The 25,376-nt window shown below is 35.9% G+C and overlaps 1 protein-coding gene across 1 annotated transcript in view; it reads left to right on the top strand.

Moving 5' to 3' along the window:
- Positions 1-18,309, top strand: part of SEMA3D (semaphorin 3D) — a 150,852-nt gene extending 132,543 nt beyond the window's left edge. Inside the window, exons 12-18 of the mRNA XM_075208692.1 lie at positions 3,624-3,846; positions 5,411-5,499; positions 6,841-6,882; positions 7,204-7,361; positions 9,050-9,114; positions 9,813-9,952; positions 16,178-18,309. Coding sequence (XP_075064793.1) covers positions 3,624-3,846; positions 5,411-5,499; positions 6,841-6,882; positions 7,204-7,361; positions 9,050-9,114; positions 9,813-9,952; positions 16,178-16,603 — 1,143 coding nt within the window. The 3' untranslated portion in view covers positions 16,604-18,309. The remainder of the gene's footprint in view (positions 1-3,623; positions 3,847-5,410; positions 5,500-6,840; positions 6,883-7,203; positions 7,362-9,049; positions 9,115-9,812; positions 9,953-16,177) is intronic.
- The last annotated feature ends 7,067 nt before the right edge of the window (positions 18,310-25,376 follow it).

Raw genomic sequence — 25,376 nt, forward strand, 5'->3', positions numbered from 1 at the left:
GGCCTTATCTGTGTGGAGTTTGTATGTTCTCCCCGTGTTTGCGTGGGTTTCCTCAGGGTGCTCTGGTTTCCTCCCACACTCCAAAAACATACTAGTAGGTTAACTACTATTAAAATTGACCCAAGTCTCTCTATCTCTGTGTGTATATATGTTAGAGAATTTAGGCTGTAAGCTCCAATGGGGCTGGGACTGATGTGAGTGAGTTCTCTGTACAGTGCTGCAAAAATAGTGGCGCTATATAAATAGCTGATGATGATGAATAATAGCTTCCACATTTGTTTTTATTTTTAAATTGGGTTACTTTGGTGTAATTATTCCAGAGAGAGTTTTCACCGGTTTATCCCCATTAATTGCTATTAATCTATACATATAAATTGCAGCCTCAGAGTTTATATGAACAGAAATGAATAATGCTAATGATTATGTAACTTTAAAGTAATTTGTAAAACATGTTTATATACAATAAATATGTTTTCTCTTAAGTGTTGTGTAAGACATGCATGGGAATTGTGTTGGTAATTCTGTTCTTCTTAAGCTGTTTATACTATGACATAATACTTGAATGTAAATAGCTCTGTTGTCTAGGATATTAGATAAACATCTTTTCGGCTCCAATGTATATAGTTATGACCTATATGGAAATGTCAGGTCTTTCTTATGACACTTCTTAAACACACATGGTTGTTTTATTTTACCTATAAAATAATCTGCAGATTGTAATGTTGAGTGAACTGTTTTAAATACTGAAACCTAAATTACCACCAGTACATTATGGATGACATGTTTGGTAGAGCAGAGATATTAATACATGTTTTGAAGCGTTCTGGCAAATAAATTGTTCCCATAGATGCAATTGCTTCACTCTCTTAGTCAAGATCTTATCTTTCTTTAAATGTCTCTCTCTGTACATTGTATTGTACACTGAATATCTTCCTCTAACAGCATATTTTGATTAGGCTGCTATATCACAATAAAATTCAGTTCTTTTGTAGGCTGCCACTTGTTATGTATCCATGGTACATTCAGACTGAGCTGCTTCCAGCTACATGATGTAGCATACATAGAGATCATAGTGAAGGATGCATGGACCATGGCTGTAAGACAATACACCAAATAATGATTCAAAATTCTTATATTCAGAAAATTCCATAATGGAGGATGAGTTGTAGCATAGAGTTGACTTTTAAACCCAAAATCTATCTGTTGGTTTGCTTCATTTTCTTTACACCGTAAACATCAAATGGACAATACTCAAAACATGAGAGTGAATTAATAAGAATATGTTTCAATGACTTTGAAGTATATTAGTCACTTTTGGTGTATTATTATTATCATTAACCTTATAGAGCATCACATGTGGTCCACATACAGAGGGCAAACAGCAAGACGGTATATGGTATAACAGTACAATACAGAAAACAAATACCACTACAATTTTTAACACAGCTACAGATAGCTTGGATGGGTAATCGGGTGCAATGGTATATTCAGCGCAAGCTGAAAACTGAATAACGTGCCCATGTGCATGGGCGCATCAAACACTTTTAGAGCCACAGAAAGAGGTGTAAAGACAATGGAGAAGTGGAGTTAATGGGCAGAGAGCCCAAGGAGGAGGTGCGCTGTGTAGCTGGTGAGCATAAGTTATAGTTTATGAGAATAGGAGGGAAGAGGGTCCTCCTCACTGGAGCTTACAATCTAAGGGAAGGGAGCAGACAAACAGGTGACACATGGGGTGAGCCACTCTAAGGGGTTCTGAGGGCAAGAAGAAAGAGTGGGGGAGATGGAGGATTATTACTTTTATATTAGCATTGCACACATTTATGCCCAATGGAAGTCACTACTCTAGGATGGTATTGGGCTACAGTCTACATACACCTTGATAATCTGATTTCTAATGGCATGTCAAATGCTGCCTACTTCTGTTGTCTTTGCTCACACAAATCATTAAATCATTAAATCTATTTTACTTTAATATGCATATTACACTTACTGTCATTACTAAGCTGAGAGATCTGCAAATTGTAATGTTAAAAATTAACCTTAGTAGGAAAAATCTTAAGTGCAGGTTACCAGCAGATTTGAATGGCAGCACTAGACAATGCTCACTGAAGTCAGTGGAGACCTCATTAGGCTTTTTACCTCTTAATTTCCAGATCATTAAGCTTACAACAGGAAACACAAGTTACGCTTTTGGGTAAAGCTAGAACTTTGAAGTCACCCTTCACTCTCCTCAATGAGTTGCTCAGACACCTGCGTCTTCTTCCTCCGTTGCTGCATCTGATTGCACTTCACTTCCCACTCAGAGAATAAAGGAACACCAGAGTTCCCTTCCCTCTGAGCAAAATGAATTTTTTGCGGTGTCAGCAATCATACAGTAGGGGGCTTATCTAGCTCCTTGTTGACCGGGGACACCACAGAAGGGAGCAGGACCCGAAATAGTAAGGGTAAAAGCTGCTATCCCGTTAGTTACCCTCCTGGATGTAAGTTATGTATGCATGGTGAGCAACCTCCTTTCCAATAAGATTTATTGCCAATAGGGAAACAGGTTTATTGACATTTAAAATGTACCCAAATAAACAACAGGTTAATTAACATAATAAAAATTACCCAAATAAACCACATGTACAAGCACATTACACCTTGCGACTGCTTCATGGATTAATATTTGTGACATCATCTTAGAACCGTGGGGTTCCCAACATGCACTGTAATGTCAAGTATAGACCAATGCAAGAGAGATTATTTGCTAGCATTGCAATTAGGTGCAACTGTGAATTAAACCATCAATCAGCTATTAGCTTTTATGTTTCTAAAGTAAGTTAGACAATGAAAGTCTCAATTTGTTTATATTTTTAGTGCAAATTTGCACCTGAATACAATGATTACAAATAACTCTCTGTGCATTGTGCCCTCACGATCCTAAATTACCAATTGGTGATAATATATCATACTCTGTGACTAAGAACTGTTGTATCAACATGTTCTTCTTTTCTCTATAATAACTATAGGACAAAATTGTATCTTACTAACACCAAAGGACCTAAAATGTATAATTTTCTGTGACTACCATGAGTTACATCTTTGTTATAGACTAAATCACAGCACATCCTAACATACAGGTCATTAGTGCCAGCATAGTACACAATCAAATAAAAAAGCATATATACTGTACTTCAAAATCTGATCATACTTTCACAATTAATACAGGTGTACTGCTTTATATAACAAAATTCCAGTTGCTAAATAACACTATTGTAGCAAAATGCTTACAGTAAAGATGTTTTGTTTTTTTTTAAATTAGACATATATTAATTCTAATCAATATTTCACACTCTAATTTCATTACTTATATTATATATAAAATGATATTTGTGCAAACGTCCACTAAATAATTGCTTAAAACAAGTGATATGCTTTGTGACCACAAGATGGGGCTATGATCACGTGAATTATTTGAATTCATGGTTTCATTCCCTTGTTTTATACTGTATTCTGTTTGCTCTTCTATAACAATGTGCAAAGTTGCTGAATTCATAGCAGTTCCTTCTTCATATATATTTGTTATGTATATATTTCCAGATATATTTTTGCCTAAATTCTCAATATTTCCTTTATTATTACAGTGTCCAAGCAAAACCTATGACCCGGTGATCAAATCTACCAAAGATTTTCCAGATGATGTAATAAGCTTTGTGAAGAAACATCCTCTTATGTATAAGTCAGTATATCCTCTACATGGTAGACCTGTGTTCACTAAACTGAATGTGGACTACAAGCTGACTCAGATCGCTGTGGACCATGTTGTAGCAGAAGATGGCCACTATGACGTCATGTTTCTTGGGACAGGTAAAGCTCTGTCTTTAAATTGTATTCATTATATTTTATATTACTATGATATTCATTTTTAGAAAAGTGCAGCTAAGATATATTTATATATTTATGATGATACTTTACACATTTTAAGATGGTTATTTCTAGAATATAATCCCATAGATTGTAAACTTGCGAGCAGGGTTCTCTTACCTCTCTGTCTGTATGTATTACCCAGTATTGTCTTATTAATGTTTCTTCCCAATTGTAAAGCGCTACGGAATTTGCTGGCGCTATATAAATAAATGTTAATGATGAAGATGATGATGATGAAATACATGTGTATAGTCACTAGTTACATTTGTGTACTATGGTTTGACAACAGAGGGAGCCACTGCATCATGTAAAAGCTTGTCCTTAGCAAGTAAATGTCAGTTAAATGAATGTACTGCAGTATGAGTCTGTGTAATTTGACTTTATTTTGTTAAATGTAACTACTCATTAGATTCAATATTGCATTTGTGCAATATAAGACATCTTTAGTACTGTATATTATTATACACAGGAGTAATCAGCACTAAGTAGTGTAGGGGGATATTATAATTTAATTAGAATAAGGAGCTACCCTAGGATAAAGAGAGCAACTGTGATCTCCCTGGGGAGAGCTCTCTAAGAAGAATACACACCCCAAGGACTCCTGTGTGGAAACACACTGGACATCCTAAGATTATACAAAATAAAAAGTAACAAGCACAGAAATACCAATGATCAGTCAGGAATGATATCAAGTAATTCTTATCCTTTACTCAGCTATGCTCTGTATAGATTAGTGTAAAAAGCAAATGTTGCACAAGTCCAAACAGTGACTGACATGTCACACCATGGTGTTTGCCACTGTCCAGGCAGTGTGATGATTTCATTTGAATTTTGTATGTTATATATAGAAGGAAAGAGGCATGGGTCAAATAAATCAGAAACTCAGTTTATAACTGTGGGCAAATGTATTGAAATATTCAACAGGAAAATAGTACATGCATAAAATATATTGGTGGCCATCTTTGTTACTGGAATGGTCCACAATGATGGCTCATGTGTGAGGGAAATTGCAGACTTAGTGGTGGCCATTTTTATTGCTAGTTATGTCCCAATTGTCCAGTCCCTTTTAAAATCTCCTTTAGTTCCAAAAGTGGAGATGCGGGACAGTACAAACTGAATCTGAGTTATGTCTAAATTCCATCGAAACACCACTTGGAAAAATAAACCTAAGCTCCAATGTAAATAAGATTTGTGAAGTTGAGATTTATTTTATTTATTTAAAGTTATCAAATAAATACCTGAGGAGGTTGAGTTTCAGGAATTTTCCTCTTTTGAATATGTGGGTTCATATGTATTCTTTGAACAGACATGACTGCAAAAAGGAAAATTAATATGCTATGTAATATTTTGACATATCTTCACTGAATAGAGAACAAATGTGCAGGGAAATTAAATAAACATCTTACATTTTGAAGCTTTAAATAAAAGTAACATGAATATAGGTGCATCAGCTATAAAATTCAATTGCTGCTTAATACACCATGTGGAATGTTTGTGTGTTTAGATGTTGGAACAGTCCTCAAAGTGATTACTCTTGCAAAAGATATCTGGAATATGGAAGAAGTTTTGCTGGAAGAACTGCAGATATTTAAGGTATGAACCATAATATATTATCTCTTATCTAGTGTACTTGACATTTATACACATTTAATATCACATACTGGGTTGCTACTTTATAACTCTTTGCATCAATGCTTTAAACTTGATTTGTTTTTTTATTTATAATCTATCAGTAGTCTGTCATATAAACAGTATGCACATATTAAGTTCGTTTACATGAGATGAGTCGAAATGGCCAGGACTGCTGGCTAAAACATTGATTCAAACAACCATATAACTGTATGTCCTCATATATGCAATTATCTGGTCTTAACTCATTAAGCCAGGTTAGAAAATTCATTATTTGGGCAGGTAATTAATGTTTTGTAGTCAAAATAGTGTCAGACGGGTAGAATAAGATTTATAGAAGCAGGAGGCAGAAACTGTCAGCTTGTGATTGACAAGAGCTAACATGGTGTTTTCTGGAGGAAATATGGTAGATCTTTGGTGAAATGTTAGCATTGATGGGAGCAGGAAATGTTAATAGTTTGTTTTAGTGTAAATAAAGAGTGAAGTCTTTGATTAGCCTCTTGAAATGTTCTGTTGGAGAATAATGTATACACACATTCTCAGACATACCTTGCAGGTCTTTACTACAGTCATTAATAACTCTAGTGACAGGTAGTTTAAACTCAGTGTTGGATGCCTTGAGCTTATGTTTAAAACCAGTAGGGTCAGTTTATAACTTGGGGCTGATCACACTTTTTTGAAAGAATCCACCCTCTATTGTCTTTTACCATTGCCCTGTGTGTTGCAGGAGTCCATTCCGTCAACATTTAAGTTGCATGTGCCTATCAGGCAAATCCATAATATAATATGAATGTATGTATGATGAATGTCTGTCAAAATCACTTAAATATGTAACCATAAATAATGTATTTTGGTATTTTGCTTATTTTGTTAACAATATTTTTTATAATGTGTATTATTTATTTTTTACAATGTGTATTATTTATTTTTTACTTATAAAGCTCCAGACATCTTTCATAGCAATGTACCTTTGAAACTATTAAAGATAGTGATATAAACAATCACTGAAATTATAAATGACCTTATCGAGAGGACTGACAATGTAAATGGGATTATACATAAGACACAAAATGGTTATAATATATTGGGTATAAAACTGGTCACAGCTAGGGAATATATGATACTATAGGTGCATGTGGGGATTTAGGGAGAGACAGAGCGAGCTTTCTAAGGGAATGTTTAAATAATGTGGGGCCTGAGCCATAATAATGCAGACACTATTTTAATAGCCTAAAATAGATTTTATCCATGAATTAACTATTCGTTATGTTTCACATTTCTGATAGAATTTGTTTTTCATTTTAGCAACCATCACCAATTACAAACATAGAGCTATCACTGAAGCAGGTAAGTGACAATGTGAATATTATTACAAATAACTCTTAAAATACATTTCTTGGAACATTGTTCAAATGCCTATGACACCGGCTTATTAGTGCAGTTATATACCCACAGACACAGTCTGATTGCAATCATCTTCTGGCCAAATTCATCCAAATTTCAAGTAATGACCCAATTGATTTTGATTGCATTATTATCTTTCATTTTCGGACTACACATTGTTATCTAATAGTTGATATAGCTGGTGAGCTCCATTATATGCTTGTTTATCAAACCACTGACAAATTGTGTTTCAAGAAATTTTACGTGATGAAATATTTATTGCAGCAACAACTTTACATTACATCTCATGAAGGCCTAGTTCAGCTGTCGCTACATAGGTGTGATACATATGGGAAGGCTTGTACAGACTGTTGCCTTGCAAGAGACCCATATTGTGCCTGGGATGGAAATTCTTGCTCACGATATATACCAACATTAAAAAGGTAAGAACCAAGTTTTTGTTTTCTTTAATAATGCAAATTTCATGGCAATGTTTGACAACATAACAAATGGCATCCACTAAGTATATGACCCTGTGTTATTTTTGCATTATTGTTATTATAATTATTTTGTATAGATCAGGAGACCCAGAAACACAAAGGGTCCATATTTCAGGTGAATTAAGTACAAAGCAATGGACAGGAGGTGAACTGTGTGTTGAGATTTTCATTGACCCATTAAAGGTGCCTGTAGGAGCAGAGTGTTTGTTGTAATTTATGGAGACATCTCTGAAAGTTTGCATCAAGATGGAGTGTTTGTTGTGGTTGGGTATAGGACATACTTGCTAACATTTGGTTGGTTGCCTCCGGGAGATCCCGAGGGCTGGTGGGCGTGTGAGGGTGCGGCTAGATGTATTGCATGACTCGGCCCTGCACCCTAAACAGGCAACACCATTTTACCCTATTCCAACAGGGAATGGGATCACAATGACGTGAGAATTGCATCACTAAGCCCCACCCCCACCCACTTATCTATGAAGTGGACTGTATACGGGAGGTTGCCCTGCTCTCCCAGGAGTTTGAGAGGACTCCCAGAAATTTGTGAATCTCCGGACATTCGGGGAGAATAGGAAACTATGATATAGGAGGAGCATGTCCTCAATGTCCACAACAATGGATCTCTTACCTAGCTCTGCTTTGCACAAGTAGGAAGATAAACATAAAACATATGCGCACATGTGTATTTCCAAGTCAGTAGTTTGGGAGGGACAACTGGGATCCGGGAGGGGAGCCGACCTTCCTATTTGAGGGGAATGTTGCGTTGTTCCATTAATCAGGACTTTTGCGACTATTCCAGAACAGTTGAGTTATGTCCCACTTACGGACACCCCTTCAGTGCTGCACATACCAGCATTGAAGGAATATTGTTAGGGGAGGGGAAGGGGGCTAAAGTGGCCAAGTACTTTTGAAGCACTGGACACTCCACAATTTGACATGATCTTTATTCAATGTAATGTTTGATATGTCTTATACAGTACTCTGCTGAGATTGTTGATATTATGATTTTATGAACAAATTTCATATATTTTGGGATAACTTCATCATATTAAGAGTGTGGTAGCATTTATAACTAAATTGATAGTTAGATTAAAAATATTATCTTCCCACTGTCTTTTTAGTGTGATGCAGGCAATAGATTGATACTGAGGGAGAAAATCTACAGAGCCAATAGCACCAGCTCTAGTATGAAACAAAATATTCAAACAATAGAACAGCTAATACTGAGACAATTGTGCAAAATTATATCTGTAGAAAATCCATAACTACACTGTTGGTAAACGTAAATTGTACACTGTTTTAGTGTAGTAATTCAGTGCAGATCAAATAAAACTACAGGATTGAAGGGATTACTCATCTAAAACAAGTCTTTGCAGTTTATTAAACTTGCCACTGATACATTAATGGACAATTTACCTCTGCAGGTGTAAATTTGTAGATGCTCTCTCCATATAGTTCTGTTGCAAATACCTGAATTTGTTTTTTAGAGTTTTTAGCAAAACGTACAATGTCTCAATCAATCTTAGTAATTCAATTCATTGTAAAAGGAAAACAAAAAAAACATTTATTGGGTAATTCACAAGGATAGGGTTTGTTTCAATTATCCTCATCTGCAAATATTTCCCTTTCCCAAGGCGTGCAAGACGACAAGATGTGAAAAATGGGGACCCTCTTACACAGTGCTGGGATGTGGATGAGAGTAAGTACAGTTCGCAAGGCAAAAGTTCAACATTCATTTGAGATAAAAGTAAAATGCATAATAAATAGAACAGTATAATATATTGCAGGATCATACATATGGACAGCTGAAAGTGTTTTTGTAGCGTGCAATGCTTTATTTCTGTGAAGACAACCTGCATTATTTTTTGCACTTATCAATGCTCAACAGATATCCATCAGTTTAGATGCTGACTTAACTTGTCTTCACTTTGAACACCTATAAATATCGGTAGCCCTAAATCACTCAAAATGCACAAATCCTTGTCATATCTGCCCATCAAGATCCGAACGTCTGATCATAATATTATATCAACAGAGATTAGTACATTCCTTACATGTTTTTAGATACAGATATGCCTCCAAATTCTGATGATGTTTGTTTATTAGACAAATGTTTGAAATGTATCAACCCGAACCAAACCAGTGAGCTAATGACCTGTTTTTTGTTTTTATTATTTTTGTTTTTAAGCTTGTAAACTTATAACTGTCAAATGTGAAACATTATGCAGGCATATGGCTGCTCCATATCTACACAACAGTAAATTGAACAGCAGCAAATGGAGAATATTTACTCCTACTTACTATTTTCTATTAGTGGCAATTATGTATATTTTGACATTAATATTCTTCCATCTTTGAATGCATTTTCTAGAGTAAAAATAAAGTTTGTTTTTTCAGGGACTACTAATGAAGCTCCTGAGGAAAAAGTCATATTTGGGATTGAATTCAATTCTACTTTCCTGGAATGCGTTCCCAAGTCACAGCAAGCATCTATTACGTGGTTTATTCAGCACACAGGGGTGGAACATCAGGAAGAGGTAAGTCATCCTGGTGATATGTCTACAAAAGATATATCACATCTGGTAATCGCTGCAATTTTTTGTCTTTTCCTTACTAAATGTGATTATACTATGTTGGAAGCAATTTATCTTTGCAGAGAAAAGCACTCCCAATCCTGTATGATTTTCCTTTTTATTTTTTTTATGACATAAAGGAAAACTATCTTTGATACATTATATTTTTGCCAAGTTCCTAACAACAGCTTAACACTTAACACATCATACAATATGACATTATTCAATTAAATAAGGAGCTGTTTAGCATTATTTTACTTTTTTTAAAATGAAAAACTAGAAGAAACAACAGTTCTTATTTCTAAAGTGAAAATAAATATCGTCTTCAAGTAGAATTGCTTAAATGTTTAACAATTTAATGCTTAACAGTAAACTTGATTACAGTGCACGCTGATAGTGTCACCAGTGAAGTGTTAATTAGGCCCTTTAGGATCCATTATTATTATTATTATTGCTGTTGGTTTGTAAGACGCCACAGTGCTCCCCAGAGGTGATCAGTGGTGAAAATAGGGTATACAAAAGACAGGGACATACAAGGTAGACAAAATAAATGCAGACATGAAAGCAAAAGTGAGGTGGGCCCTGCTCATGAGCTTAAATCTAATGGATAAAGAGAAAAACTGAAACAAGAGGAGCGAGTGTGGCTCAGAGTGGAAATTTGGACAGTTGTGAAGATGTACCATTATAAGTGGTATAAGTGGCAGTAGGATAGGCTCTAATAAAGAGAAAACATTTCAAGACTTGAAGGCTGTGGGGAAGTCTGATGAAGTGTGAGACCAAAGTAGTTGGCTTGAGAGACTGATAGAATTGTGGTGTTGACAGAGAGGGAGGATGATGAACTCTATTTTGGACATTTTGAGTTATAAGTTGCATTTGGATGTCTTTGTGGACATGGCTGAAAGACAATTGGTAACACAAAATAGTACAGAAAGAGGAGGTCAGGGAGGAGAGATAGATTTGGGTGTTGTCAGCATAGAGGTGGTACTGGTGGCTGAATGAGCATATTAGTTTACCAAAAGAAGAGGGGTACAGTGAGAAAATCAGAGGACAGAGAGCCTCGTGAGACACTAAGAGAGAAAATGGAGAGGAAGATGTCTCAGAGGTAGAGACATAGAAGGAATTGTTGAATAGGTAGTTAATGGACCAGGAAAGACCAATGGAGTCAAGGGTGTATAGGAAATAGGGTGATCAACAGTGTTGAAAGCAGAAGAGGTAGAGAAGGATGAGTATGGAGAAGTGACCCTTACATAACATTTGGTAGTGCAGTCTCAGTGGAATGCTGTGGGTAAAAGCCTGAGTAAAGAAGGGTGTGAGAGTTTATAAAGTGAGGTAAGCGGTTGTACACAAGACACACAAGTAGTTTGAAGGCAAAGCAGAGGAGATAAATAGAGTGGTAGTTGGACAGAATGACTGGTTTACGATTGGGGAGATGAGTTTATATTTAAAGGAGGATGGAAATGTTCCATTTGAGAGAGTCAGCCTGATTAGGGAAGCTGAGACAGACATGTAGTGGTGGGGAGGGAATCAAGCAGTTGGGAAGAAATAGGGTTGAAGGGGAAGTTTGATGTGTGAGATTACAAAGACTTTATCCTTGGCTATTGGGAAAAATTAACTGAGTGTGGATTGGGCAGTATAGGAGAAGGTGTGGGGTGTGTGCATTATTGGCCAGGTAAAAATTGCTTGTCGAATGTTGTTGATTTTAGGTTAATTGGCTGCTATCAAAAAATGACCCTAGTCTCCCTCTCTCTCTGTCTGTGTGTGTGTATGTTAGGGAATTTAGACTGTAAGCTCCAATGGGGCAGGGACTCTGTACAGCGCTGTGGAATCAGTGGCGCTATATAAATAAATGGTGATGATGATGATGATGGTTAATGAATGAGGAAGCGGGAGGTTGTGCAGGTGGGCTGAGAAGTGAGTTGAAGTAAGTTTGCTCTGCAAGTAAAAGTAAGATTATAAGATGAAATATTGATTTTATAATGGAGGAAGTTGGCTTTGGAGTTTCACCAGTCATATTTTCACATTTATAGACAAATCTGAGTCTTGTTTGCAGTTACACATACCCAAATACATGTATAAAAAATTATTTTAAGTTGTTATATAGATGCAGTATACTATAGAAGAAGATAAACCTAATTCTGTATCTATATTTTACATATTTATACAGTTGAAAAGACTACACACCCTTATTGCAATTGCAGCGATTTGTGATGTAAAGTCTGAAATCAAAATAAATCATGTTAGACCGTTTTTCAGCTTTAATGTGACCTCGCAAGCAGCAAAATAGATACTTATTAGCTACCTACTCAGAGCAAGTGTATGGTATTTAATTTGTATCAGTATTATCAAGGATGTTGACCATTATACTCACCAAGCTTTAATACGGGGATCCACAAACATACCTAATATGTCTTTGTAAATAGAGACCTTATTCAAAAAGTATAACTGCAGGAGATGGAATAGGAGAGACTAGAACAACCGGTAGCGAGTTAGAACATTATAATGGTGATAGTAGTATTAGCTTTTCAGCTCAGTTATCACCTGTATATCCATGTGTATGCGAGTTTCTAGACTTTTAACCAGTGCAATAGATAAATAATATTCTATAACCCTCAAATCAAGTTTCAACATAAATTGCTCTAATGTTAGGGAAATATGAAATATGAAGTTTCAAAGGTACATATTTGGCTAAATCTATGTTGTTCTACAGACTTTTTTCAAAGGAACAGTTAACTCTGAAAGGTGACTTACATAGGAATATAAGGAATAGTTCCAAGGGGAAGGTAGAAATGATAGATAATATAATTCCTTAAAAATACTACAAACATATATTCATCTCTGTTAACATATCGGTGACAATTTCATTCCCGTGGCTTTACAATTCCCAAAGATAATCAGTCATTGTGACTTGTGTTCCTCTGAATGTTTAATCATGATGAAAGGTATGCTTTGAAGCTGACACCCGAAAACAGCTGTTTACTCTGTGAAGATCCTCCACATGTGCATTAGATAGTTATCTAAATATTCTGTTTACCAAACAAAAGGAGCGGGCCTCAGTTTCAGTGACCAAAAATAAACATATTGCCCATATCTGTGTTTTGTTTATTATATATTTTCATCATCCTAATTTACATAAAAGTATGATTTATTATACTTTACTGTCAACCAGATGTGCTCTTAATAATATTGACATGTTCTACTGCCTAGGGGAGTTCTAAATATAAATACACATCTACTTATTGCTGTTATCAATACAGGATAACCCTTCTGAACTTTGTATACATTTTTAAAGATGATTACAAAGGTAGTTTTCATTTTTACAATGATATAGAAATCACAAGACAAATCTCTAAGAAAAGTTCATCTAAAATATAATTTTTCTTATACATAAGATCATTTGCTATCAAACATTTTCATATTGGGAATTATAATGTCTTAAAAAAACATTATTTTAAACTAAAGTATTCAAATATTATTTAACACATTACTGTCAAAAATGTTTGTACGCCTTATACTGTTTTGTTAGAATTAGCTATGTGGCTACACTGTGTCACTTTTCACATATTACTGTATATGCAAATATAACATTGTTTTAAATTTGATACTGCTACAACTACTGCTACTTCCACTACTAATGATTATGATAATAATAATAGTATTTTCTTTTCCTCATAATTTGTGGGCAACATTAGCTTGTATTCCCCAAGTATGAAAGAAAATGAAAAGACATTGCCAAACATAAATAAATAGAAAAGTATTAGTAATTATAGTAATAGTTATATTCTATTTTAACAAAGTTTGTAGTTACAATCCTAATAGGGGTTTGTCTTAAAAAAAAGAATTAAATTAACTTCTATTAGTCAAGGAGGAAATAAACCAAAAACATATATTACTAAACTAATGATAACAAGCAGTATAGGTCAGCCACTATATCCAGGCCAGTTGTCATCCTTACCCTTACCAGCCCCCCTCCATATATATCCTATTGTGGTCCCAGTACTCAGTTGCCCCAGTTCCTGTGCCCGTAGCTATAGTATGCTGTGCAAAGGTCCAAATGATTGAATAAATATTAATAACTATTACTTTTAATATGTGCGTTCTTCTATACACTTGTCGCATAAGTATGTATCTAGTTTGTTTGTTAAAAGTTATGCTTTATCATATTGTGGTTAAAATAACAGCAGACAATAGCACTATAAGGAATATTAGAATTTTAAAAAGATTTCCCACTTGAAGATTGTGTCCCTGAAATAAACATTTTTTTACTCACTCCACAGCTGTATGTATTTACGATTGCATGTTAGTGTCAATATCTGTTCTGTACTTTGTGTAAGTAAAGATTTATTTAATGCAAGCTTTTAATAAAAGAATATCTTACTATGATCATGCGGGTGACAGTTGGAGATGGGTGCACTTGAGATCAGCTTTGTGCCCTTACCTCCCACATGACCACCTTCCCACAAATAAAATATCTAAACATTTGTGAAGACAGTGGGAAATTATTGCAGTGGTGCCAGGAGTGTTATCAGACCAAGGACTAAATTGTTTTGAAGATCAGCTGTAATAATCTCAGTTAAGCTCCTGGACCCAATGAATTTAACTTTCACTCTCTGTTCCTCTTGTGGTGATTTCTATGGCCTCATGGTGACAGCAGCTGCCATTGAACATAAGAAACAACTCCCCTGGTACATTTTCCAGCAGCGAGCAGAACACTAAAGAAAAACACTTGGCTTTACACAGATTCCCCAAACTGACACTAGAGTGCCCATGCAACATGAAGGCAATTCCCACAAAGAAAAGTTCCACTCTGTACGATCATTCTAAGGTTTCTGATCCTTTGATTGGCTGAGAACTGACCAGGGATTGGAAAGTAGCCAATAAGTCTGGCAAGTCCAGAGAGAAACAATAGTTGCTTAAACTAGTTAACATAGGACTTAATCCTTTTTGATGAAGTGCAACTCCCTCTATTAACCCCTTCTATGCTTTTATGACGTGGAAGGAATTTCAGCTGCTTCAAACTTCCTGTCTTTGTGATGGGAGAGGTGGTTGCCAAGAAATAGTGTTACAACCATCTTATATTCCAACTGGTCCATGTGCAGCCCACCTGACTATATTTAGAAACTAATGGTTGTAGTGCAACCGTGATATAAGGGGCAATACATATTTCAAATCCAGACAATGCAATAAAAGTTCTGACAGGTACAATTGATAACACAGGGATAATCCAAGTCCAAATACAGTCTCTTAATTCACAGTGACGGATGGGACATGATGACTGTAGTTGGCCACCATAGCCACCATGTTTTACTGTTGACATGGCCACCTTAAATTGCCATGAACATATGTATGCAACATTTGTCAATGGTCCTTATAGTTTAACTTGTGTTACCATGGGAAATAGAAGGTATTAAGTATTGTTGCGTTCAAAGGAGGGTAAATGTTCAAAATATTAAGTGTGTCCATGCATAATTGGCTAGCTACCCTGTTTATCAAGCAATCACATAACTAAAAATAATATTTTGTTTTGTAAATGTACTTTGTAGTATTTTAAAACGCTTTCTAATCCCTATATTTAATAGCTAATTTAACTCTTAAGTACTGTTTTCAAATCTTAGATCTTTTAATTAAATGTTTTTTTATCTGAACTTCTTAATTTTGTTGTCCTGAATTGCGTCCTGCCTCAGATGTGGTAAACTTCTTAAACAACTGTCTTATACTTGCTAATTAGACAAAAGAATTTGCTCCACATCAAAAACAAGGGTCAATTAGGGTTTGGAAATTGCAGTAATAAGATGGAGAAATAATGTAAGATTCATGACATAATGGAACGAGTCTTTTTCAATCTCAATTAGTAATAAAAAAACAAGTTTTAACTACAGTACATAACATTTTTTAACCCCTGCTAAAAACATAAAAAGCTAAAAACAGAAAGTGTACCCATTGATGAATATTGTGTATTCAGAGTATTCGTATCAAAGGGATACTTTCATGAAAATGTAATTTTCTGCTATGTAAAATGAAAAGAGTGTCTATATATTACAGGATAATGCGAACATTAAAAACTCAAATGGAAAAAAAACACAGCTATAAAACACAAGTTACTTAAAAAATATATGTAGCGTAAAATTAAAATAGTGTATACATATATGTATGTGTGTTTTTATTAATTAATGTTAATTTGTTCTTTTACAGATAACAGCTGATGAAAGGGTAATAAAAACTGAATATGGGCTTCTGATCCGTAGTCTACAGAAAAAAGATGCTGGAATTTATTATTGCAAGGCACAGGAACATTCGTTCATTCACACCCTCGTAAAGCTCAATGTAAAAGTAATAGAAAATGAGCAGATGGAACAAACACAGAAGTTGGAAGATGATGAGGGTAGAGGCCGGGATTTAATAACAGAGTCAAGACTTAGGTACAAAGATTATTTACAACTTCTAAGCAGTCCTACCTTCAGCATGGATGAATATTGTGAGCAGATGTGGCACAAGGAAAAGAAGAAACAGCGCAATAAAGGTGGAGCCAAATGGAAATTTGCCCAAGAGATTAAAAAGAACAGAAACAGAAGACATCATGAACAAATGGAGAAGCGTGCTAGAATTTTATCTGCATAGACTGAGCTTGTGGTTTCTGTGGACATTTTCATACTTATTCCATTGTGTAAATTTATTGTATTAATATTAAGTTTTCAAATGGGTAGAAACAATACATACAAGACAATGTAGTACCAAGACTATCATAGACAGTGAAATCAATTCACATTTTTGTATTACAGCTTTTAGAAAGTAGAATGGAATTAAGGGGATTTAAGGATACTTTTCTGTGTAGTGTTGTGTTATCTGTAGCTCCATCTTGTGGGTTAACTTAATAATGGCCGTTCCGACTTTTATTTATTAAACTATGTTATTTAGGTGTTGCATTCTCTTCTTTTTTGTAAGTTATAAATTAATATTGGGATGTTTAAAGTTTAAAGTTTCTGTTTACGTTTTTTAGTTTATTTTGTTTTACTATGGGAAATTGTATTTTTTTTAAAGACTGATTCAGAATTTTGTAATTTAATTGTATTTCTACAATAGTGGTGCATCAAATGTATAACAAAAACAAGGCAAGGGACTTTAAAAACAGCAATATCAGCATCCACTAATGGTTTAACATTAGTGTTTTTAGTAATTCCATGAATTTCGTGCTTTTCTGCATCAGTCGCAACAATAGCATTATTATGTTTTTACAAAAAAATAAGTTTTAAATCCTTTTTAGTAAAATAGTTTTCAGACTTCTATAAGTTCTCTTGCATCTTGCGCACAATTCAATAAAGCTATTTGTTCAATTACTTGGAAAGAAATACCAAATTACATTTTTATGCTAGTCTCTTGTGTTCATATGCCAACATGTGAATAATGCTAAAATGTATTAAGGTTCTAAAAAATTAGTTTGGAATAATTTTTTTTTTTGCAAAAATATGCCACAAATAGTAATGTGATTATTGATATGGACAATTCAAAAATAAGCACTGAAAATGTTATTGTTGTCGTTGTTGTCTGTAAACTGTATATAAGTGCTACAAATTTTGGTGCTAAATTGCAAAAGCTTCCAGTAGCGAATATGAATATGTATGTGTACACTACAGTTATTGAAGGACACTAATACAGCTGGACAGTTTAAAGGAAGGCCTTTTTTCAATAACTAGATCTGTTCAAGGTTTTCATGGAAATGACTACATATATTATACATATGTGTTCTTGATAGATCCCATGAAGAAAGAAGATTTCATTCAAAGGAGCAGGTTTCTGCATTAAGCTCTATGGTCACCAGGCAAGAAAATATAGAAAAAAATAATGGAACTGTTGTAGAGGCACATATACAAATGGTCAAATATTTCTTAGTTGGTTAAGATAAACTCACAGAAGGTTTAGCCAGCCAGATTCGATTTACCCTGGTTTTGTTGTTACATTTTTTCATTTGTTGTTTTGCATTTCTTATTATGCTGTATGAGATCTACTTATATTCAACACAGCTGCTGTAGAGTTTAATTTCTAACAGAGCAAATGCATCAGTGGCTTATTGACATGTAAACAATTTCGGAAAGGTACATCTCTTTTTATATAGTAAGTAACATTGACCTACCTGCAGTATATTTGATTTTTTTTCTTGCATCTTTCAAAATGTTTCCCCCACAGCCCCAATTTTTTATATGAACATACAGTGTAATGAACTGCAAAAGTCGACTACCAAGAAAGAGGGAGTCCATCTAAACTAGGTTGTTGTACTTTTAATTGTATTCTTACATATTATTGATTAAACCTAATTTTTCTTGTTTCCACATGTGTTCATTTTTGTTCCAGAGTGAGAATTAAATCATTGCTCCTTGACTTTCTGGGGTAATGTAACTAGCTATGAGTAAGTGACTGCTCATAAATTTTAAGCAAGATTTAACTCTATGCTTTTCAAAATGTTGCTCTATACTCTGCACTAGGTGCTTTTTACAATAGCAGTTACAATACTAAACCGTCTTCCAATCTTTGCACATATGGTTTCTTACATCTCTGGGAGACATTGAATCCCCTCTGTATTTTATGAAAAACCTATTTTCCATCTTACTAAAGTGTGGTATCTGCTCAATAAAGTCTGTCCTGATGGAGTGTGGAGCTAGGACTTAATTAAAATATACTCCCCTAACTCAAATAACCTGCTCTGCCAGGGAAGGTTCATCCAGACCCCACCTGAAGATTTAAAGGGTTAGGATATTGCATAACCACCCCCTTGTGGTGGGGAGGCATTCCAACGCACAGCCTATCACTAGGGGTGCTACCCACCCTTGGTGCCAGCTTTAGGATAGTGAAAAGAAGTAGTGCTGCCTATGTTAGAGCTGGTACTGCTACTTGCTCCTCTTATCTTCCGATGTGGTGTTAGGAGAAAGGAGTACTAGCTCCTAGCATACTTCACAGGGCCTTCTCTAGAGATAGGGTAGATGAGTATTGGACTCCAGTCTAATGCTGAGGGTCCATCCTATTCACCCTCTGGTGATATGTTTGGTAAATGAGGAAAACCCAGCACGAAGATGTCATTGAATGTTTAACTGGTTAATTAAAAGTTATTCCATTTATGAATAGGGTATTATTATTTATTTATTTATATGGCGCCACAAGGTTTCCGCAGCGCCGAACACAGTACAAACAATGGACAGTACAGGGAATAACAGTACAGAACAATAAACAAGTAGTACCAAAACTTCAGAGGCTCCAGGCAAAGCAGATGTAATGGAGTAGGAGCAGAAGAGAAGGTAGAGAGACAGGAGGGAGAAGGGCCCTGCTCATAAGAGCTTACATCCTAAAGGGAGGGGAAACAGACGGCTGGCACAAAGGGAGTCAGAGGGGGGGGAGCAAGTGCGCACCCCAAAAGAGGAGGAACAAGGGGATGGGAGCAAACATGGAGAGAGGGTTAGGTGGAAGGCTGGTAGGCTTTAAGGAAGAGATGGGTTTTGAGTGCCCGTTTGAAGGAGCACAAGTTAGGGGACAAATGGCTGGAGCGTGGGAGGTCATTCCAGTGGAGGGGGGCAGCTCGGGAGAAGTCTTGAATTCTAGAGTGGGATGAGGTGATCAGAGTGGACGAGAGGCGACGGTCATTGGCCAAACGCAGGGACCGGGCGGGAGTGTGGATGGAGAGGAGATTGGAGGGTAAATATTTAAGTAACTTTGAAAATGGCATGTTTATAGGTGCCAGAAATGCATGCATATATCAGGAACAGCAACACTGCTGGGAATTTTATGCATCACAGCAGCATGATTGTATAGTCATCACCCGAATAATATCCAAGCAACTGTGATCATGTAGTTGGAAACATACTGTTGATGAAATAACTAATGGAGGTTGGCATGACTTGCAGAAGGGATAAACTCAGTCTACTAACATGTAAATACAAGCAAAATTCAACATACTAGGTCATAGAAGGCACATTTTATGCAAGAACTCAGCTAAGATCCCCTTATTTCAATAAAAAACAAGAAATATGTGCTTGAAGATTAAGGAATACAAACATTGAACACTGAAGACACTGGAAAATGCAAATCCATTCGTGTTAGTAGTATTCTTAGGAAAAAGATAATGAATTCAACATAAATCGTGACTTAATGCAATGGCCTTCTCAGTTATTAGATCTTAATGCAATTATATGATGAACTGGATCAAGCTCTTTGAAGTACATCCATCACAGGGCACAGGGTAAGTAGATTGCAACAACCACATGTTAGTTGACATGGGCAAGCATCCCAGTGCTGCACTTTTTAAATTTTGTTGACTTCATATTAATATAAACGACAAAAATTGTTTGTATGTCTAAACTATTAAACTAATGGGGATCATTCAGTCAATGAAATTATATCCCTGGAAAATAAATTCTTTAAAAATATAGTGAGGTGTATGATTGACCAATTAGTTACTGATAATTTCAACATGTGAAAAGAATAAAAAGAAAGTAATAGTGTCATTTGAACCACTCGGAATATTAGGCAATACTGATGGGCCTATGTGATAACACAGACCATCCGCCTTCGTAAGAGACCTACATTTGTAGGAGATTCTGATCAATAACTAGAGGATTTTCTGAATACTTTGTTTATACCCGTGGATATATACCCTGAAACCATGTTATAATATATAATTAACAATTGCTAACTCAAATAGCAAATACACATTTTATAGCATAAATAGCTTCAATTAGAACACCTGTGAGGTAGCAATAACTGTATTACAACCTTAGTATTAATAGTGTATAGTTATACAATAAAAATTGTGAAGTAATATAAATGCAGATAGAATTGACTTGCAATATAAAGGGGACACTGATAATGGGTGATGTAGTACCAATATTTATAGAAAGAAGGGCTAGGAGGCAAGTAACTTCAATTCTAGGAAAACTGGAAATTCACCACACATCAAGAAATGTTGAGAGAGATTTCAACAGATGCCCTGATTCTTATTTGATCTTTCCTACTGGAATATTACATAGTGTTCATTACACTTTATTTAAAATGGCAGTGAGTGATGATTATAATTAGGACTCACTGGAGGAATTTGTAGCAATCTTATATGATAGTGTGGAATGGATGTGCCCAACTAATGCTATTCTGGTGTGATGTGGTAGAAATCTAGAAAAATAACAATACACTAACATGTAAGTGTTCCCATAGCTGGAGCTAAAGTTTAGTTGCACTCTCTTTGCAGAGAAAACTAAAAGGACAGGGAGAAATTGTAGCATATTATCCAGGTAACGCTGTTTTGGTCCTGTCCTTGATTATTGAATTGATTTGAAAACCTTTGAAATTCATTTGAAATCACAAATCTGCCAAATCAATTTACACATCTCTAAATATTTGTCAATGTTCAATATTTGTTTGACCTTTGTTACTTAAAATAACTATTATAAAACTAAGGAATCCTTTTTAGAGGATAAACATTATATTAAATAGTACAGTTGTACTCGCAGTGCTAGATAGGGAATGCAAAACTGTTCCCTGTAAGATTTCAGAGTAGACATAGTAATATATGTTATATACAAATATATAAAATATCTGTTTTGTTGGAAAAGTTGCATAAAAACCCATGTAAACTATAAATCTGTGTGGTAATAAACATCTAGTAGACTTAGGAAAAAAGTGTATATTGAACATGTTTTGACATTATGAAAACATATTAAATCTGTCTGATGGTAATTAGAAATGTCTCTTTATAGTTGAACAAGGTTGATGTTTTTAATAGCTGGTGTCACAGACAAGCACTGACAAACTGTAACATTCTACAGTTGCTGTTGACCGTCACATGACAGTTTAAAGTTTGGTTTTCATAACTGAAAGTGAAAGGGCAAATAAAAATGCTCTACTGCTTAAATCATCATTCAGAGCTGAACAAAGGACATATGTTAAGACTAGACTTGTTGTTTTCTGTGCTATGTGTGGTCCCATGAGAAGATCTCACATGCTGCATAGTACTCAGATTAGCACGCAATTCTCCCTCACTAACCCAGACCTTATTTCAGAAGTCAGATAAATATTATTTTTATGACTATATAATATAGTTTAGCATAACACAGTTCTGTTGATTTTCTGCTGCTTGGTATTGATATTATCAATACACTAAAATCTAGGATTAATAATAACCCTTTTTTTATGTTAAACATTATAAATTTTGTAGAAGACAACCTGATATAAGCCACAATATCTTGTTTTAATGAGATATTTCAAAATATTTTGTAGTGGATTCTTGTGCACACAGTTACAGTCCCAAAGATACTCTCACAATACTTCTTTGTAATGCTGTGGTGTAAAAATGCAACTTATATCATAGCAGCCCAAGAAAGAACAGAGACCTTTGATTATAAAATATATCACGGAGAAGATTGACTTACCATTGATGGCTACTAGGCGGCAGTAACTATCTTTTAATATTGCTGCATATTGCAGTGATACAGACGTAGTACCGCTGCTATTTACCATGCCAGGGCACATTGGTGAAGCCTAAATGTGGAGTCAGGCACCCAGAGCACTCTCTCTGGCGTAATGGACCCCAATTAAAAGGTAAGCTAATGCCATCTTGAGAGTTTTTTAAGACTTATTTGTTAAATTGTGTCAGGAAGCAGACCCCATAGAGGTCCATGGAGACTAGAGTAATCAACGGAAATAGGTTAAGGTAGGATAAATCTCAAATTATGCTTGCTTTAATTCCTTGATATATTGAGAGAATAGCTGCAGTACCAATTATTGTATGTGTACAAGATATTATTTTTAAAATTCATTGGGTTTCATAAGGTACACTTTATGGGAACGAACATGGGAAATTTGTTCAAAGCGATCATCTGTAGGAAAATAAACAAAAGAGCAAAACAAAGGGGATGGGCTATAAGATAGGACTATAAAAGATAACTAAAAGCTTCCAGCTTGGAATGCGCATAGTCAGCAACATCATTAAAAAATGTAAGTTAGTTATTGAAGTCAAGTCAGGATCTGGGTGAAAAATATCTGATAGATCTGCTCTTAAACTGCTTAGATATACAAAGCAGAAGCCACATATCACTGAAAAGGACCCCCATAAAGGTTTAGCTGACACTAGAGTAATGGTCCACAGGTACCGAAGTACAGTGGTGCTCACATAAAAAAGTAATCTGCTTGGAAGAGATGTCATGTATCTAAGCAATACATTGATGAGCCATAATATTTTGACAGAAAGTTCTATGAACAAATGAAACAAAAAAATTACTTTTTGTCCACAATCAGCAAAGATCCATTTACAGAAAAACATTTGAAGCATTTGAAGACGTTTTGAAGAAATGAGCACTCTGCCAACCATTAAGAATGAGAATGAATATACTTTGCTTTGATGCTGTGTGGCAGCCAGTGGAACAGGAAATATTGTCTGGGTGGACGGAAGATTGGATTCAGCTAAATATCAACAAATCATAGAAACTAACGTCCCAACATTAGCAAAGAAATTGAGGATGAAAAGAAGTTGAATTTTTCAGCAAGACAACAATCCAAAACATACCTGAAAATCAATTTTCAATTATTGAAAATCTCTGGGGAGATCTCAAATGTGCATTGCAGACAAGAAGACCTGAGAATATTTATAATCTGGAAGTGTTCTGCAAAGAAGATAGGGAAAAACATAAAATGGCTCTTATAAGAAATATTTTAAAGTTGTGATAGTGTTAATAAGTACTGATTGACAGGTTGCCCAAACATTTGCATATTCCACATTCACTGTTATTTTTATTAGGCAAAGTAATAGTAATTGTGCATTAAAATGTGCAAAAATACAGCTTGTTTTTTTTTGAACCCTGCAAACGTTTTGTTTACTTACTTTCACTTAGAGGTACAGTAAAACAACCAATTTGTCCATGGGAGCTCAAATTTTTGCATGTGTCCCTTTGGCCGAATTCCCTTATTAATACAACTTTTCTACAATGTACAGTAACTGATTTTTTTTTGCTTGTTATTTAATTATTAAAACTCAATTACCACCTGGAGCTTCTATCTATTTATCTATTTATCACACATTAACAACACTATAACCGGCAGGGAGGCTAGTCTGGCTCCCATAGGAAATCTATTTTCCTCACAAATAAGAAACATCTCTGATTTGCTTAAGTGTGTTCAGTGGAAGCCCAGAACAGGCTGCCTGGGTCAAAGTTCTGCCCAGTGCACACCAACAGGAGGTCTGACTGGGACTCTATCCCCCCCCAACACCTGGCCAGGAACCAACTGGACCAGTTCACATTGGTTTGGTTTCATCCCAATTGGTGCAGGGATGTCAAAGATATTCACCGACGAACGAACAAATAAACTTCTATACATATATATATATATATATATATATATAGTGACACCATCAGGGGAATATGTACAATCTCCTGGGGAAGATAGCGACGAACAGCAGCAGTAAACCACACAATTTCAGAGGTTTCAGGTTAAAAGCCACAGCTAGTTTATTCACCAACTTGCAAACAAAAGAAAGCATAACCAAAATACTAGCCGTCTGTCACAAACCGCGGCGGTACTCACAGCTGCCGTGGCTCGCTTCTGGTGCCCTCTGGCGTCCCGGCCGTCACCTTGACGACCGGGACATCATTTCCGCCGGGGTCCCGACTGTTGCCAAGGCAAAGGTCGGACGCTTCTCTCTGTAGCGCCGCGTCCCGGCAACTGAGGACAGCTGGGCGCATGCGTAAAAGCAGGCAACAATCTGCAGGCCATTAGAACTTGATTTATTAATTAGTGAGCTTCTCTAGATGGTTTCAGAGCTAGGCTCTGATTAGTGGCCACCAGTATTTAAGGCAGTGAGGTCTGCAGCCTCACTGCCGGTTATAGCGCTCTGTTACCAGTTCTGCTGACCTGCTCTGTTTCTTGTTCCTGTCCTTTCGATATTCTGTTGGATTGCCCGTGTATGACCCCTTGCCTGGATTTGGACCCTACCTGTGTTTCTTGTGACCCCGACCTCTGGCGTGTGTACCGACTTTCCTGTTTGCTCGTAACCCTTGACCTCGGCTTGTTTATTGGATTCCCTGTCAGCTGTCGGCCCTCGACCCTTGCCTGGACTTCACTTCGCTTTCCTGGGTTCTCCCCAGCCGGTACGCACTTCATGACCCTCTGCTAGTCTGCGACCAAGTCTGTCCCCACCACTAGGGGCTCCAGTGAACACCAGACTGGATGAAAGCGAAACCAAATCCTCTCCATCTCAAGTTCTGGCTGGCCATGTTGACACCCTGTATTAAATGCTCCAGGGATTGGCCCAGCGTTTGTCCACTCAATAGGAGACCTCCAAGGCTACGCAAGTTACGTCAGGTTCCTCCTGTGAACCCAAGTTGAACCTGCCGGACCAGTTCTCCGGAAATAGAGCCTTGTT

The sequence above is a fragment of the Mixophyes fleayi genome, chromosome 4 (genome assembly GCF_038048845.1).
Source record: "Mixophyes fleayi isolate aMixFle1 chromosome 4, aMixFle1.hap1, whole genome shotgun sequence".
NCBI lineage: Eukaryota > Metazoa > Chordata > Amphibia > Anura > Limnodynastidae > Mixophyes > Mixophyes fleayi.